Source organism: Equus quagga, chromosome 20 (genome assembly GCF_021613505.1).
Source record: "Equus quagga isolate Etosha38 chromosome 20, UCLA_HA_Equagga_1.0, whole genome shotgun sequence".
Lineage (NCBI taxonomy): Eukaryota > Metazoa > Chordata > Mammalia > Perissodactyla > Equidae > Equus > Equus quagga.
In genome coordinates this window covers 9830665-9847941 of record NC_060286.1, presented here as the reverse complement: position 1 = coordinate 9847941, position 17277 = coordinate 9830665, and the positions used below count along the sequence as shown (strand labels likewise).

Genomic DNA, 17277 nt, shown 5'->3' with positions numbered 1-17277 from the left:
CCTCTAAAAGATCCTGAAATGAAGAGACAAAAACACCTTCTTCCGAGCAGTGACCCTGAGCCTCTCATATCACATAAAATCTCTTTTCTCATATGACTCCAAGGATCATTAACCACATGTGGATTTTGTGAAGTACGAGTCTGCTTACACAGCATACGAAGCCAAATGCTTTTAAGATCATCGCCAACAGCCTGCAGTTCGGTAATAGCTAATGTACATAATATTATCTATCAATTTCTTTGTCCAAATAACTAATAATCCTGCCACGAAACCAAAAGTACTGTCAGAAATATGGACAAGTTCCTTCCTTCCTCCTCTCTCTCTGTTTTCTTCTCTCTTTCTTTCACCAACTTAGGCTGAAAGAATCATGATAAATCTGTTGATAACAATATAGAATTTAACCGGGGACTCTCGAATCTCATTTCACAGTTGAGCCTTCGTTCCACAATCATGGGAAGTTCTTGGCTGACACTCCTGAGGGTACCTGGCTGATGTGAGCAGCCTCTACCAGTGTCAAACCGACTACATCATAGTCCTGCCTTTCTACCTCTCCCCCTAGAGCAAGGCACACAGCACCACGTTCTTCTAAATACCTCACAGAGGAAACTCACTCCCACTGGTAGTACGTGTGACCTTTCCACACCAAACGCCCATACTCGTCTCCTATTGTAAAGCAGATTGCATAACCTAGTATAATTCAAAACATGCTATAAGAAACCACTCAGGTCTCAGTAATTTGCTAATTATTTTGAACTACTTATGACCTTGAGATCATGAACGTTACTTGAAGATGCCAGTCCATATCGTGATGTGAGTTTCCTATGGATTAAGTAGGATAAGGCTAAGACTGAAGCAGATTTTCCAGAGAAAGCTGTTAGGGAAATTCCCTCTTTCAAACTATTGGAATGTGTCAGAGGGGGTGTGGTGCAGTGGAAAGAAAACTATCCTCCAGCTCAAAACCCAGCTCCGCTGCTCACGAGCTGTGTGACTCTGGGACAGTGAGTCCATCTTCCTGAGCCATGGCTCCCTTCTAGGTGCTTGAAGATAAACTATCTACCTCACAATGTGGCTGTGAGGATCACATGAGACAATGGATAAAAGAGTGCCGTGTAAGACAGAGCATGCTACATAAAAGTCTTGGAGCACACTCTGGAGTGGGGAAGAAAACATTGTTAAATATGATAACTGCAAAACTATAAGTGCTAAAACAGTTACTATGGGAGGACCGAGGAGGGAACATGAATCTCAGCCAAAGGGAAAGCAGGGCTCAGGGAGGAGGCTGAGGCTGGCAGAGTTTCGGATGGGCACGGATGGACCAGGATAGTGAGCTGGAAGGGAGGCAGGAGGAACAACCTGAACAAAAACACACAAACAGGGGGGGATGGCCCCTTGGGAGCCATGGGGTTGGAGCACCGGGTGCTCATGGGATACGAGTGGAGAGAAGGGAGCGCCAGCCAGGAAGAGCCTGTGAGCCACACCAAGAAGTCGAGACTATCCCACATGTGATGGGAAGCCATTGAATAGAATTGTCAAAACAAAAAACAGAAAAAACCAGACTTTTAGTTTACAATTTTTTTGTATCCACCACGCAGTTTCCGCTCTAGCTGTAGCTCCCAAGAGAAATATTTTGACTGTAAATATATAAGAGGAAATTACAATGCATTTATTGAACTCCTACTCTGTCAGGCACTGTGCTAAGCCCTTGGCAAGCATTGTTGTTCATCTTCAAAACACAGGTGCAATACAGGCATTATCATCCATATTTTAAACGTGAGGAAACTGCAACTCAAAAAAGATTAAGTCTCTTGTCCAAATTCAAAGAACTAGTAAGTGGCAGAGCCAGCATAAGAAATCAGACTTACCCAACTATTGATTGATGCACTGGCTCCCTGACAGGGCTTAGGTTACGTGAGTTGCTACTCACACGCAACCAAAACTTCAGAGAAAAACAAGAATATTGAGTTTTTTCAGTTAAATGAAAATTTGATTCCAACTACCTATGAATATTGTATGACACTATAAAAAATGTACTTTCAGGGAATTTTTAAAATTCCTACCTCCAGTACTGCCTTCTCGACATATTACGTTTCTGAGTCTATACAAATCGCATGACATTTATTTTTAAAAGCCTGATACACATAGGTATAGTCTACTGCAATAACTATTGATCCCAAAGTCAAGAAGCGAATCATTCAAAATAGATTTTTAATTAAAAAGAAAATATCAAAAAAGAAAGTCATTTCAAGATCTTTATCATAAATAACTTAAAATCTATGGCTTCTAAGTAACATTCTAAGAATGATGCATAATACTGTCCATAATATTAAAATTACTTTAAAATAGTTACATAAATATTTTCAAAGACTTGCCATAGCCTTATTTCTTCTACACTAGAGAAGCTTTACTCAGCTCCAAGACGTGCTTTATCAACAAAGGTGGAAAGCCTAGGGGCTAAGGAATTTTCAAAGTACAAAATAAATATTGCCAACTCCACAAGAAGCCTAAAACTTACTCTGCATAAATGCACATGATTCATATAATTGAAAGGTCACTCATAATACTACCACTTTTCCTTTCTATTAGGGCAAAATAAGGATGTACATTAAAAGAGGCTATGCAAAAAGATGGAAACTAAGTGCCAACAATGCAAATTATGGTTAACTATTTAAGTTTCACTTCAAATAAAATACATACACTCAGATGCCAAATTCCTTCCAGGTATTCCTTACTTTCCTAGAGAGCTGAGATAGCAATAAAGACATTTAAGTCTATTGAAAGGTTCTACAACTGGAAAAATACAGATAGTTAGACACACGGACAAATAGATAGATAGACATTTCACCATAAGAGAGACAGAAAGCAACACGATTTGTGAATAGATGAGGGTCAGGTTTCCACACTTGCTCTAGGTGTCAGCCCACCCAATCTGAATTACCTTGCAGTGAAATATGGAGATCATCGATGCCCAAGGAAACCTGCTCATCTTCAGCGGGAAGCACAGGGGTAGACGCCATCCTTTGACTCAGTGGAGATTATATCATGTCCGTATCAGTCAAAGAAGTGAACTAAAAGTAAAAGGGAGAAATGCTCATTAGGAACTTTGCAGCTCCGTATTTCTAGCAAACACCCATTGCCAGAAAACAACAGCAACCAAAAACTGCCCTCCAAAAGCAGCAATTTTCTAGTGAGTGTTTGCGTGGTTCATGAGGAACAGAGTGACTACGCCTTCTTTTTTGAATAATAATCAAGATTTTGCCCTGTGACCTAAGCATGCTCTTTGGAGTTGCTGGCAGAACTCCAAAAGGGCGAGCATTGTGGTTCTACACTAGTGATGAAAAGGAAAGCTATGCAATTAGACCCCATAACTTCTCTAGAGGAAGTAAAGTTGACGCAAACTGATATCTTGCGCGTTTGTGTGTATTTTACTGTTAACTTTCAACCTACAAGGATTTTCTTTAAAACTTTTTATTTAACTTAATTCTTTTTCTGCTCCATAAATGTTGCCATTTACTGGAAACAATAAGAGCTGAGTTGCATAGCTTGCAAAGCGAAACTAAAAAAATTGTATCAAAAAGAATGTTTGGAGGGATTACCTATTAGATTAAATTATCTTCCCAAGTATTTCTTTTTCCACCTACACATTTCTTTCTCTGTCCCCACTGTGACCCTAAAAGAATCCTTCCAGTAGGAGGAATTCTTACTCTGCAACTCTTAAAAAGCATTGCTTCATGTATGTATATATGCCACTGTTAGTATCCTGGGGGCTGAGAATAAAACATCAGCTTCTCCCAGATGATGACTTTCATATCAAAATAGACCTAACCAAACATATAAAAACATAACATGTCTTAGAGGATAGAGGGATAGATAAATGTACAGATACGTGGTCAAGCAAGTATAGCAAAACATTAATGGTAGCATCTACATGTTGAGCAAATGGGTGTTCACTGTAAAATCTTTTAACTTTTCCATACGTTAGAAATTCCTCATAATAAAATGTTGGGGGGGGGGACTAGAAAGTAAATAAACCTAAGGCCAAGAGCTAGATGCAATCATATTAGATATCCAATAGACCACTTTTTAAAAATGCAAAGATGAAAATCATTAAACAGTTAATGCTAGAGCCAGTCTTCAAATATCTTTCAATCCAGTCTTCCCCACTCTGTTATCATCTCAAACTCTTTTTATTATCTCCCCCATGGGTCACTCTTTGTAAACATTTTACCTACCAAATAAACTATGTTTATTAATTAATAATTAGTTTTAGCCTCTGAATTAAGATGAATCAGAGCCTGCCTGAGGTAACAGTTTCACCGTACTGAATTGATAGAATTCTAACCAAAACAAAAAGCTGTTTGTTGGTTCAAGTGAGTCTGTGCAGCCGGATGATTGACAGAGGTACAAATGTCCTCAGCTTTTGATGTGTTGAGGACCTCCACTACCCCTTCCCATCCCCAGGGCTCCTGAACCCAAAGCGAAGACAAAGCACTTCATGATGCCAGGAAGAAACACCGAATTCCAGAATGAAGGCAACCACTATTCCAGGCCAGGGTTACTTAACTAATGATAATAACAATAACATTAGCAGCAAACACCTACAGAGCACTGACTATATACAAGCACTGGTCTGAGCACTTTGCATATATCACCTCATTTAATTTTTATAACTGTATGAGATAGGTACTATAATTATCTCCATAGTTTAAAAGACAAAAGTGAGACACTCGAATGTCATATACAGTGGTCTAAGGACACATAGCTAATAAATGATGGAGCTAAGATTTGAATCCAAGTGCTTTTGGCTTCAGAGTCCATGCTCTTAACCAACACATGTTGGTACCTCATAGAGCTAGCCAAAACTTTGCCAGAATTCATTTATTCTTTCTTCCATTCATTTACTCAACAAGCATTTCTATGTGCTAAACCCTGCTCTCAAGGAATTCAATCTTCTGAGAATGACAGATGAACACAATATTGAGTGAAATCTAAGAACTGTATGTAGAAGGTGCTATGGAAGCAAAGGAGACAGTGTACCCTATCACTTGAAGCTGGAAATAGATGTGACTATCAGGAGTGTACTTATTATAAAAGAGTATTTCACTCCAAATAGTCCCATTAGCATTATTCAGATAATACTTTGAATTTAATGCAAATATCTCTGAAAACCATTCATTGCATTCAATGTTAATCAAATATAAGGTATCAAATGTAGAGGAAAGAATTTAGCTTTGCCTTTTTTATACTAACAATAAAAACAAAACAATAGACAATAAATTGATAACCAGAGAAGCTAGAAATACTCCTGTTCTAGACTGGTACGTGGGATTCACTATATTGTATATCAAAGCTGTTGGAAAAAAATTAGTATTAGTAAAAAAACACTAGAACTGAAGATAACTATTTGCCTGAGAGGTTTCTATTTTTAACAGTTAAAATTTATTAGCAAACAAATCGATAAAATATAATTTTTTATTTACTAAAGAATTTCCTAGCACTTCTAAAAAATGTCCATCAAAAGTAAAACTCAACTTTGAAGACTGAACCAATTGGAAGCGTTAGATTATCGACCCAAATACTGTCTGGTTACAATTATTTATCAAAACATGCTACAGAGGTCATGAGGATCTGACTGAAGACAATTTATGACGACATTTCCAACACAAGAGTTCTTGGTGAGTAATCTCCAGAGAGGAATTTACTTGCCAAATAGGGCCCGTAAAAAACTGGAACAGAGTGGAGAGCCTTGAGAGATTTCTCAGGATCTGAATTGAGAAGCTAGAAGCAGTATGAAAAACGAAGGCAGAAAGAGGAATGAGGGCTTGGCCAAAACCTAAAACCACACTCTATCAACCAAAATCCCTGAGGGGCATCCTGTCACTTGTGTCCCAACTCCCCTGTGGGGAGCTCAAGAGCTGCCTCCTCAGGTAGAATTGCAGAGAAGAGCCATTCTCAGGCGCTCCTCACAGCTGTACTTTTCCGCTTCAAATAAAAGTGACACACGATTACGCAACAAACCCCAATTACTCTAGAATGAAACTAAATGAGACTATTCTTAAAAGTGAATAATGGACCCTCTTCAGGCACATAACCAAAGACTGGGCAAAGAATTAATGTAGTGGCATTAAAGAATCTAAGATCAGTGGAATCACATGGAATTGTGTTTTTAAAACTCACGCAAATTAAGATACATGCTTGTATAAATGGCATAAGGTATCTTGAAACGACTCTGGCTTGCTTATGCAAGATATCTTAATATGCTTTTGGTATCCCTAAAACCTCAAAACACTAAAGAATTTCCCCTTTTTCAAGTAACCTCAGCATTTACTTTGGATTAATATGATTAGAATTTTTTCACTTCAAAAATGAAATTTGAATAGAGATTATTTCTAATGAATGAAATTATGGGTGATTTTTATTTTCTCTCTTTTGCTTATCTGCATTTTTAAAATTTCAGTTGAATTTCTGCATATGCAGCATATTTCTGCTGCAATAAGAAAAATGTTTTTGCTTTTATTTTAACAAAATGTCAACAAAATGGGGAATGAAATATTATTTAGTTCAGGGTCAGTTCTCCAATCCACATTCTACGGAACCTGGATATCTGTATTTTCACAAGGAGAAAAACACTCTCTTGACACAAATAAAAATATTAGAAAAATTCTCTGAGTTTGCCAGAAATGTCTAGAGAAGACTCCTAAAAGCCTTTTTGGTAGCTCGAGTCTCTTATTTTCCAATTATTAGATAGCTTGCTAACAAGCCCTGTCAGTCTAGCCCTGGATACAGCACTGGAAAAATCACACGTCAATAGGGGAGAAAGAGGCTTCAGTCTTATCTTCAAAGTTGATCAGAAGGTGTGGCATAGCGGATGTGGTAGCATTCAGAGATTCTTTAACAGAGTAATTTCAAAGTCAGCATTTTCCCTGGGGTGCCTCTCTTGTTCTTTTTTCTGTTCTTCAGCTGCACCACGTTATTTATGGTCTACCGAGGAATTCTGAAGGATCTCTCTTTTGTCAGTTATCTTACAGAGCTGTTCCTAGCAAATGACAGTTATTAACTTTGATCTGCTTACAAGCTCACAGAAGAAAGTTGGGGACACATTTGCAACAAATTTCTTCATCTTTTTCCCATTAATTTTTCCTAACTCTATTATTACTTATCTTTTCATCATTTGTCCAGAAGCAGTTGGTACAAATTCCCAAACCAGGTGATGTTTTTGTTTTTGTTTTTGAGGAAGATTAGCCCTGAGCTAACATCCGTGTCCACCTTCCTCTACTTTATATGTGGGACGCCTGCCACAGCATGGCTTGATGAGCAGTGCTAGGTCCGTGCCTGGGACCCTGAGCAGCAAACCCCGGGCCGCTGAAGCAAGCACAGGAACTTAGCTGCTCCGCCACCCGGCTGGACCCCAAAACCAGCTGATTTTTAAGTTCCACTCTACTATCTCCTTTCAGGTACGTTATTTTTCTAATGACCACCACAAAATGCCAGAGCGATCAATCCCATCTGTTCACTACACTTTTGGAAAATAAACATGTAGCAATTGTCTGGATATGATACCGCTGCACTTGCTACCTCACAGCGAAGCAGTGTCACTCACCAGCCAATGCCAACTGAGCCTCTGAGCCATCCACTTCACCCTCCCCGACAGCGGCATTCTGAGCGAAAGTAGCCACTTCCCCAGAAGAGGCTTCCGTTGGCCTTGACCCAGTCCCAAATGCTCTGAACTGCAGCGTCCACTGCTACCGAATGGGAGTGACCATACTAATAGGCAGTTGTGGAAATTCCAAGAAGAAGCACATGAAACTAAAAAACTACAGTAACAACTAAAATTTATTGAGTGCTTACTATATGGGAGGTGTACTATAGTAAATAAACTGTATTTACTATAATTTGTAAAATGAATTTTTCAGGATTATCCATTTCTTAATCAGCCAGTAAAAATTAAAAGCTAGTCACAATACTAAAATGAAATGTACAAAAACTTAAGGATGAAAACTTCCAACACTACAAAATCTGATGTGTTGATCAGCACACATCTAGAAAGCATGCACTCAGGAGGTACTTATTTTTAATTGCCATCAGGGTATTGTAAGCTAGAAAGTCTGCCTTGCACCCCACACCCAAATTTTCTGAAGTTCATAATTCCCCCAGCAAAAATTCCCTGCCTTAGTTACCGCCATGTCATCAATCTCCCAAAAGGCCTGGAGAGATCTTTAAGTTATAAGTCCTGACAATGGTTTTATCCCCCCACATATATCTCTTCATTCTTTTTGTCATCCTCTCTCCCCATGACCCACTGTTTTGTTCTTAAATCACTACCAAAGATTCCTGGCTTTCCTGTTAACTCCAGCTCCCCCCACCCCCATCTCTGAAGAATCCCTAAGAGGTTTGGGACATGGAGGCAAAAGATACTGCAGGAGCTGAGGATGAGACATAGGTCTGAAAAAGAATGGAACTGAGTGTGTTGAAGATCAGAGCTGATAGCAAGATTTTAGATAAGTCTGCACAGCAACATTAGGACCCCAGCCCTCACCCACCCCATCTACTCCAACAGCACTGGTGGCCAGATTTCAGAGGATCCTTTTCTGGAGAAAGTAAAAGCCCCAAGAAGAGACAGCCAGATACTCATATTTGGGGCTCCTCAAGAGAAAGAGAGTTCCCTGCCAATTCACCCTACTGTGAAATTCCACTAATTGGCTTTTTCATTTTTTGCTCTAAAATATGAGTGGACAGCCAAAGATTACCAGACATTTAAGGAGAGCCTCCAAGAATGAAAGAAAAAGATCAAAACAAACACAAAAGAGGAATCTGGAAGATCTGGCAAATGAAGGAAAGAAAAGAAAACTCAAAAATAAAAATAAAAAGTGAAATTGATAGCACCAGACAGAAAGTTTCATCTATTCATTCAACAAATATTTATTCAGCATCACTGTTCAAGGTACTTGGGATAAACAGAAACCAAAACAGACAAAGTTTCCAGTGCTGGTGGAGCTTAAATTCTTATATTCTATCACAGGGATGGGAGGAGGTAGGAAGAAGACAGACAATAAACAGAATGAATGAATGAATGAATGAACGAATGAACATTAGAAGGTAACAGGCAAAAAAAAAAAAAGAAAAAGTAGAGCAGGGCAAAGGGTTGAGAGTTTGTATGGAGGGCCAGGTTACAAATTTAAGTAGGGTATCAAAATAAGCCACATTGAGAGATGATTTTGGACAAAGATTCAGAAAGTAAAGCAGACAGCACTGGGAAAATCTGGAGGAAGAACATTCCAGGCAGAGAGCAAAGGCTGGAAAAACAAGGAGACCAGCATGGAGCAGAAGGAGCACAAGCAAGGTATTGGGAACTCAGGCAGGTGGAAAGACTGAGTGAAACGCATCGTCATTTCAGGGTTTTGAGCAGAGGGGAGATATAATTTGACTTATGCTTCAAAATAATCACCCGGAGTGATATGTTGGGAACAAAACACAGGTAAGGAATGAAGCAAGGAGCCTAGTTAAAAGGTTATTACAGACAGAATGGCTGGACAGATGGATAATCAATAAATGAGAAAGCAAGCATGGGAAATTGTTAAGGTTGGAATCTAGATGTTGAGAATACAAGTATTTGTGTAAAATTCTTTCAATTTCATTGTATATTTGAGACTTTTCATAATAAAACTTTGGGACTGGGGGGTTATTACAGTAATCCAGGCAAGAGATGACGATGTCTGGGACCAGGGCTGCAGGCGCAGAAGTAGTGATCAGAGCTCAGATTCTGAGTACATTCTGAAGACAGCACCAACAAGGTTTTCTGATTGATTAAAATGATGTCATACGTGAGAGAAAAAGAATAAAAAATGACTCCAAAATTTTTGGCCTAAGCACCAGGAATGATGGAGCAGCCATGAGCTGAGGCAGAGAAGGCTGCAGGCAGAGCAGTTTGGGGGCAAAGTAGGAATTTAGTTTTGAAATGCTAAGTTTCAGATGCACATCAGACATTCAGTCCTGAGAGACAAAACAGAACAGGTTACTTGGGAATACTCCAACTTTTTTTTTCAAAGTAAATGCTTCAAGCCCCAAGGGAAACTAAGCCAAGAGCATCAAGTCAGAAGCAAGAAGATGAGGCCGGGCAAGGCAACAAAATAGGAATAGGGTAGCTGTTGAAAAAATGAAAAAAAATTTTAAGTGCTCGATTTAAAAAGATCAATAAAAGGGTTAGAACATAAGATAAGGATGTCTCTCACAGGCAAAAGGGAGAAAAATAGAAAAGAAATATAAAGTTTAAAGGACCAATCTAGTGGGTCTAGCATCCAAAGGAGAAAACAGAAGAAGGAAATTATCAAAGAAGTAATATAAGATTTTCCAGAGCTGAAGGACAAGTATTTCCATATTATAAGAGCACAATGAGTGCCCAGCAAAATAATTCTTTTAAAAAGACCCTCAGCAAAACACATTATTGTAAAATTTCAGAATAGCAGGAGTAAAGAATCTCCCAGAGAGAGAAAAACCAAGACTACACACCAAGGAACAAGAATCAGGACAGCATCAGCCTTTTGTACAGCCATGGTGGACAACAGAAGACGGTGGGGAATATCTTAAAAGTTCTAAGAAAACCTAAACATAAGAGCTCAAATTATAGAAGTCTTAGAAGAAAAGATAGGGCAAAAGCTTCACAACATTCAATTTGGTAATGATTTTTGGGGTATGATACCAAAACACAAGCAACAAAAGAAAAAATAAATTGAACTGCATTAAAATTAAAAACATCTGTGCATCAAAGGGCACAATCAACATAATGAAAAGGCAACACAAAGAATGGGAGAAATTGTTTGCATATCATATATCTGACAGGGGGTTATCCAGAATATATAAAGAACTCCCACAACTCAACAATTAAAAAAATAAACAACCCAATTAAAAATGGACAAAGGACTTGAATAGACATTTCTCCAAAGAAGATACACAAATGGCAAATAAGCACATGAAAAAATGCTCAACATTATTAATCAGAAAGGAAATGCAAAGCAAAACCACAATAAGATACTTTCTCAAACCATTAGGATGGCTACTATCAAAAAAGCAGAAAATACCAAGTGTTAGAGAGAATGTAGAGAAATTGGAACCCTTGTGCCTTGTTGGTGGGAATGTAAATGGTACAGCCATTAGCAAAAACAGCATGGCAGTTCCTCAGAAAATTAAACAGAGAATTACCATATGATCCAGCAATGCCACTTCTGGGTATATACACAAAAGAACTGAAAGTAGGGTCTCAAAGAGATATTTGTACGCCCATATTCATAGCAGCTTATTCATAATAATCAAAAAGTGGAAGCAACCCAAGTGTTCATCCACGGATGAATGGATAAACAAAATGTGGCATGTACACACAATGGAATATTATTCAGCCTTAAGAAGGAAGGAAATTCTGACACATACTACAACATGGCTGCAACTTGAGGACATTATGCTAAGTGAAATGAGCCAGTCACAAAAAGACAAATACTGTATGATTCCACTTATACAAGGCACCTACAGTAATCAAATTCATAGATACAGAAAGCAGAATGGTGGTTGCCAGGGGACGGGGGAGGGGGGAAATGGAAAGTTAATTGTTTTAATTAACTTTCAATTAACATTTAATTGTAATGGGCACTGAGTTTCAGTTTTGCAAGATGAAAAGAGTTCCGGAGATGGATGGTGGTGACAGTCACACAACAATGTGAATGTACCCCATACCACTGAACTGCACACTTAAAAATGGTTAAATTGGTAAATTTTACGTTATGTGTATTCTACTACAATTTTAAAAAGATTCTGAGAGAAAATTATTTTCAACCCATAATCTATACTCAGCTAAAGTGTTGATCAAGTGTTAGGGTAGAAAAAAGACATTTCCTGACATTCCAGACTCCAAAAACCTTATCTCCTACGCACTTGCTCTTAGAAAGCTACTGGAAAAGTTATTCCAACAAAATAAGAAAGTAACACAAGAAAGAGGAAAGGGAGTATTCTCACAAAATAGAAAACTAAACTGAAAATGAGAAAAACAGAGACTAGATATGGAACACAGGAGAAATAACAGAAAGTTCCCAGGACACAGCTATGCAGCAGATCGGTGCAGGAAAAGGTAGAGATCTGGGAGAGAGGTCTGGGTGGGAGCTGAGGGAGGAGGAAATGGAAAGAGGGCTGTGAAGACAGGAAGCGGGGGACAGACAGAATGAAGGAGCACACTGCCGACATCTCAGCAAGTTGGAGAACCAGTACGGGGAGAGTACTTCAGGAACTAAGCTAGAAGAGCTGGAGGCTGGGGTCAGAGAGTACTTGAATTTGTGATTTTGAAGATGGTGCAGCTCCTACTAAGACAAAGTTCCAGTGCAGGGTCTGAGAAACTTTTAAAAAAATGGACGCCTCCATTCATTCCATAAAGAATTTGCGGTTTGCAAAACATGTTCACGGTTCTTCTGGACGGAAATGCTGAGAAGTTTGAAAGGAGAGAGGGATAATGGGAGCTCTCATCAGGTCACCTCATTTTTCTCAGGAAAATAAAAAGTGAGGTCATCTCTTGGGAGCGGGGGGAGCAAAGGTACGGTAGGGTCCTTGAGAAATGAGTGGTGCTTGGAACAGGTCACAGTTGAGAACCTGAAGAGACCAACCAGAGAAACACAGAAAGAGCTGGAGGGCAGCAAAGGTGCAACGAGGCCGGATCAGCACTGGCTACCGATGGACCCAAACGGCATTTGGGGTGCAAGGTTCTCCCAGGAGGACTTGGCATCTGCCTATGCTGAGAGATAGGAGCAGCAACTGCTGGCAACTTAATAAATTTCTGCCAACTAAAGAATGCTCTAAAACTGCACATAGACACAAGGAGACATGTTCAAGAATGTTCACTGCAGAATTGTTTGTAACAGAAAAAGTGAAAATAACCGAATTCCATCGGTAGGAGAGTGCATAGACTGTGGTTGATTCCTACAAGGAACGACCATGCCACAGCTAAAGTGAACAACCAGTAGCAGCATGGTTAGATATCAAAACTATAATTGGGGGACAGGGGAGCAAGCGCAAAAGGACTGACATACCATGAAGTCATTCATGTACCATAGGTAAATTTTAAACACACACATATATATGTGGTAAAAGAACAGAAACCCGCTTAGGAATGATATCCACCACGGTCAGTGGAGAGGAAAGGAACAGAAGGATGGCACATCAGCTCTATGGTTAATGTCTTCTTCCTTCTAAAAATTTAACATCTGAGTGGAGAGCATATTATGGATGTTTAAAATATTCATTCTTAACATTTTTAAATTGTAATAGAATTCTACTTAAGTTAGAGAAGAGAGATGAAACAGTTGAAAGAGTCCTAGACGTAGAATCAGAAGAATTTGGCTCTAGTCCCAGCTCTGCCACTGACCGCACGGCCTTGGATAACCATCAGCTTCTCCGAGGGCCCGATTCTTCATCTGTGAAGTGAAGATAATGATTTTGTCTGAGCCAACTCATAGACTTTCAGGTTCTTGCCAAAGAATCTAACCCAGAGTTCTCTGCTGCACATTTAAAAACACTAGATTACAAGAAATAATATTCCTGGAGAAATGCCCGAAAGACTCAGAGTCCACCCATTCCTGGATGTTGTCTTTGGATGCTGTCCAGCCATCAGGGAGCTGTACACCCGAAAAGCATTGTTTTATCCTCTCAGAGGACTGCTTTTATTAAAACGTATTCTGGTATAATCCCGTAAGCCTTACCGAGCAGGATATTATAGGAAACAGCCAAGAGAAGCCCACTGTTGTCCTCACCCAGGACAGTCCGTAAGCCACACGGTGTGCCTTTTATGAGAACACCCTGCGGAACACTCTCTCAGGTCTCAGGACCATGAAAAACTGTGATCCTGAGCATTTCGTCTTTTAATCTAATGACCGTGTTATTTTTATAAACAAAGTTTCCCTCTCTTTCTGGCTGGTATAGCCCAGCTGTAGCAATGACAAATGACTTCATGGAAAATAAGTTGTTTTCCCACTGGCTTTCTTCATCTACCCTTATTTTTCCTTCAGTGCGATATCCTCAAGTATTCTTTTATTCTACTGAATTTTATGTTTCTCTGTAAACTACTTCAAACTTTCTCTGGAATAAAGGAGGGTACAAACAAGTGAGTTAAAATAACTCACAGACTTCCTGTTAAGAACAAGATGAGACAAAATACGTAGTATGTTGAAAATTACAAAATGAGATACAAAGGGAGATTGTTCTTCATTGGCGAGAAAGAAAAATTTACTAGTGGAAAATGCAAGTTTATGTGCTTTCAGTAAATGAGATTTTTAAAATATTTCTCAATGCCAAGTCACTTGAAGACATCTAGATTCCAGTTCTAAGCTCTAGGAAGAGCTTTGTAGACAACATGGTGAAGCGTCCCTACACTGCAAGCATCCTGGCGTCCATCGATCTAGAGGCTGCAGGTCTTGAACGTCAACTTGAAATGGCAGCTAACAAGGAGAAGCCCATTCCTTAGACGCTCCACCGCTGAGCCTCCCGGTCCTTTGGAGGGCATCTCTTGGCCTTGGATCTTCTTCAGATTCCAGGCAGTGAGATGAGAAGGGAATACATCTCGTCCACTGTCACATCTCCATCATCTAGCACAGCACAGGTACACAAGAAACGTTTGAGGAAAGAGTAAAAGAGGGAACAAATGACTGAACACACTGGAGCAACGTTGTTGAGGACACTGTTTCTACAACTCTCAGCTCCCTACTATAGGAAGCACTCTTAAAATTTTTCTTTTTTTTAAGAATTTAGTGGGGCCAGCCCTGTGGCCGAGTGGTTAAGTTCGCGCACTCGGCTGCGGTGGTCCAGGGTTTCACCGGTTCGGATCCTGGGCACGGACATGACACCGCTCATCAGGCCACGTAGAGGCAGTATCCCACATGCCACAACTAGAAGGACCTGCAACTAAGATATACAACTATGTACCAGGGGGATTTGGGGAGATAAAGCAGAAAAAAAAAAAAAAGATTGGCAACAGTTGTTAGCTCAGGTGCCAATCTAAAAAAACAAAAAGAATTTAGTGCCAGGAAAAGCTTCATTTCCTTGAAAGAAATGGTTGAGTTGTTGTTTTTGTATTGTTTTTGCTGTTGTTTCCCTTTCTGAAAATAAGAGCCATATAATCAATATTCCTTTTTCACCTTGGCTGTCCAAAAACACAGAGCTAACTTTGAGGTCAAATTGTAGCTATTACATAGGTCCTCCTTATGTCTGTTTTTCCCTGGCCTTTGTCTTGTTTTTTGTTTTTACTTTTTACTGACATACTATACCTTATTTTATACATATTTGTTGTGGTCATCTTAAATCCTTTGTGAATAAGGTAGGGAATAGATAAATTTAAAAACTTAATGAAAAAATAAGCAAGCAAACCACAACTCAGAAAGTAAACTTTAAAGGATATTTTTTAGGTACATAAAATAAAAATAATTTTGAAATTCAGGTCTTCTCGAGTCACAGGATAAAATTTTTCTTTAAAAGTTACAATTTTTTCCTTCGATATCCCCACTTGAATTACTCCCCTTCCTTCCATTTTTGACAAGATTTTTTTCTTCCCCAAATGGCCAGAGAATTCTTGGCTATAGGAAACTGAATTGCCTTCAAATGTCTTCCTGGATGTATTCTAAAGTAAAATGCCTATTTCTACTAGTAATGATTTTTTTCCTTGGGATTTAAAGGTTTAGGAGGAACTTTGGTTCCAAACTACTCCGGGGAAAAGAAGGAGTTGAGGCGACAGAGGAATTCTGTTAAATTTACAAAGCTGAACCAGTCCTAATGAGTTGTGGTTAAAATGGTCACGTGAACACCGGCAAAATTCTGAGAACAGAAATGACTGAAATGTTTGGGAAAATATGTACAAGATCTCACTGTGAATACAGCAGTATTTTTGTCAAGTGTTTCAAGTAACAAAGCTGTACCTGCATTTTCACACGTGTTTTTGTTGGGTAACATTTCTCCACTGATGAAGGATTTGTTGACTTTAAAATTCTAGTCTCTCCAAGATATTTAAAAGAAATATTTCTATATTTGAAATGTTTGCCAGCAAACACAACAGTCAAAAGTATGTTGGCTGTTAAAATGAGAAGTTTGTTTCTCAAATGTACTATTTCATTAGAAAAATATCTGCCAATTTTAGTGGCAGCTGCAGAAATGCTTTCACACTCAAATTAATTTACTATTAGAAATGGGCAAAGGCACAGTGATTTGCTTTTTCCTTTGGCCTGTACTATCTAACCCAAATTACACACGGCTTTATCAACAGATGCACCAGCTGCCTGCTTGGCCAGGTACCCATTCTCTCTCTTGAACTGTGTTCACTTACAGGGGGAATTAACAAAATCAACCTTTTTCAGATAAAGGTCCAATTTGTCTTGTAATGACCAAGTTCCACTGCAGCCCTCAATCACACATAGGTGATTGCTAAGTTTCTTGCTTAATTTAGAAGCTTTCTGACCCAATTTTATTCTAGCCCTCAGGCTTAAGATAAATATTATAAAAACATGCACCAAACTCATGAAGAGTTGAGAGTTCCAGATGAGAGCATATTAATTCATTCATTTAACAAATGTCAGTTGAGTGATTACTATTTGCCAGGCACTGTATCAGGCACTGAGGATGCAAAGATGAGTAAACGGAAAAGGTTTTCCAGAGACAAGAATAGAGTGCTCGGGGAGCTTACACGACAGCAGTAACTAACTGCCTGGGAGAATCCGAGAAAGCAAGGCCTGTCATAACAGGCTTAAATGGAACAGGAGCAATTTCTTACTTCCTGCTCTCAAGATTTCCCTGCTAAACTAGATAGGACCGAGCAAACGTAGACTGGTGGAGGAGAAGGCTGGTCAGGACAAGTGAATCTACTCAAATTATAAATCATTAAAAATTGCAAAATAAGTTTGTTCCTCCAATCCACCACCACAACAGAGCCAAGGGTTAAGAAATGAATCCAGTGGGGCCAGCCCGGTGGTGCAGCGGTTAAGCGCACACGTTCCGCTTCTCGGCGGCCCGGGATTTGCCGGCCCGGATCCCGGGTGCGGACATGGCACCGCTTGGCACACCATGCTGTGATAGGCGTCCCACGTATAAAGTAGAGGAAGATGGGCATGGATGTTAGCTCAGGGCCAGTCTTCCTCAACAAAAAGAGGAGGACTGGCAGTAGTTAGCTCAGGGCTAATCTTCCTCAAAAAAAAACCCAAACAAACAAAAACATGAAATTAATCCAGTTATTTTTACAGAGTGAAAAAAATCCTTTAAATCTAAATTTCA

The 17277-nt window shown here is 39.3% G+C and overlaps 1 protein-coding gene across 6 annotated transcripts in view; it reads right to left on the bottom strand.

Moving 5' to 3' along the window:
• The window catches only part of LOC124230766 (nesprin-2-like), a 298061-nt gene that overhangs the window by 249484 nt on the left and 31300 nt on the right, over window positions 1-17277 (bottom strand). For all 6 annotated transcript variants that reach the window (XM_046647128.1, XM_046647127.1, XM_046647130.1 and 3 more), the window contains exon 2: window positions 2936-3065. In XM_046647128.1, coding sequence (XP_046503084.1) covers window positions 2936-3014 — 79 coding nt within the window. In that variant the 5' untranslated portion in view covers window positions 3015-3065. The remainder of the gene's footprint in view (window positions 1-2935; window positions 3066-17277) is intronic.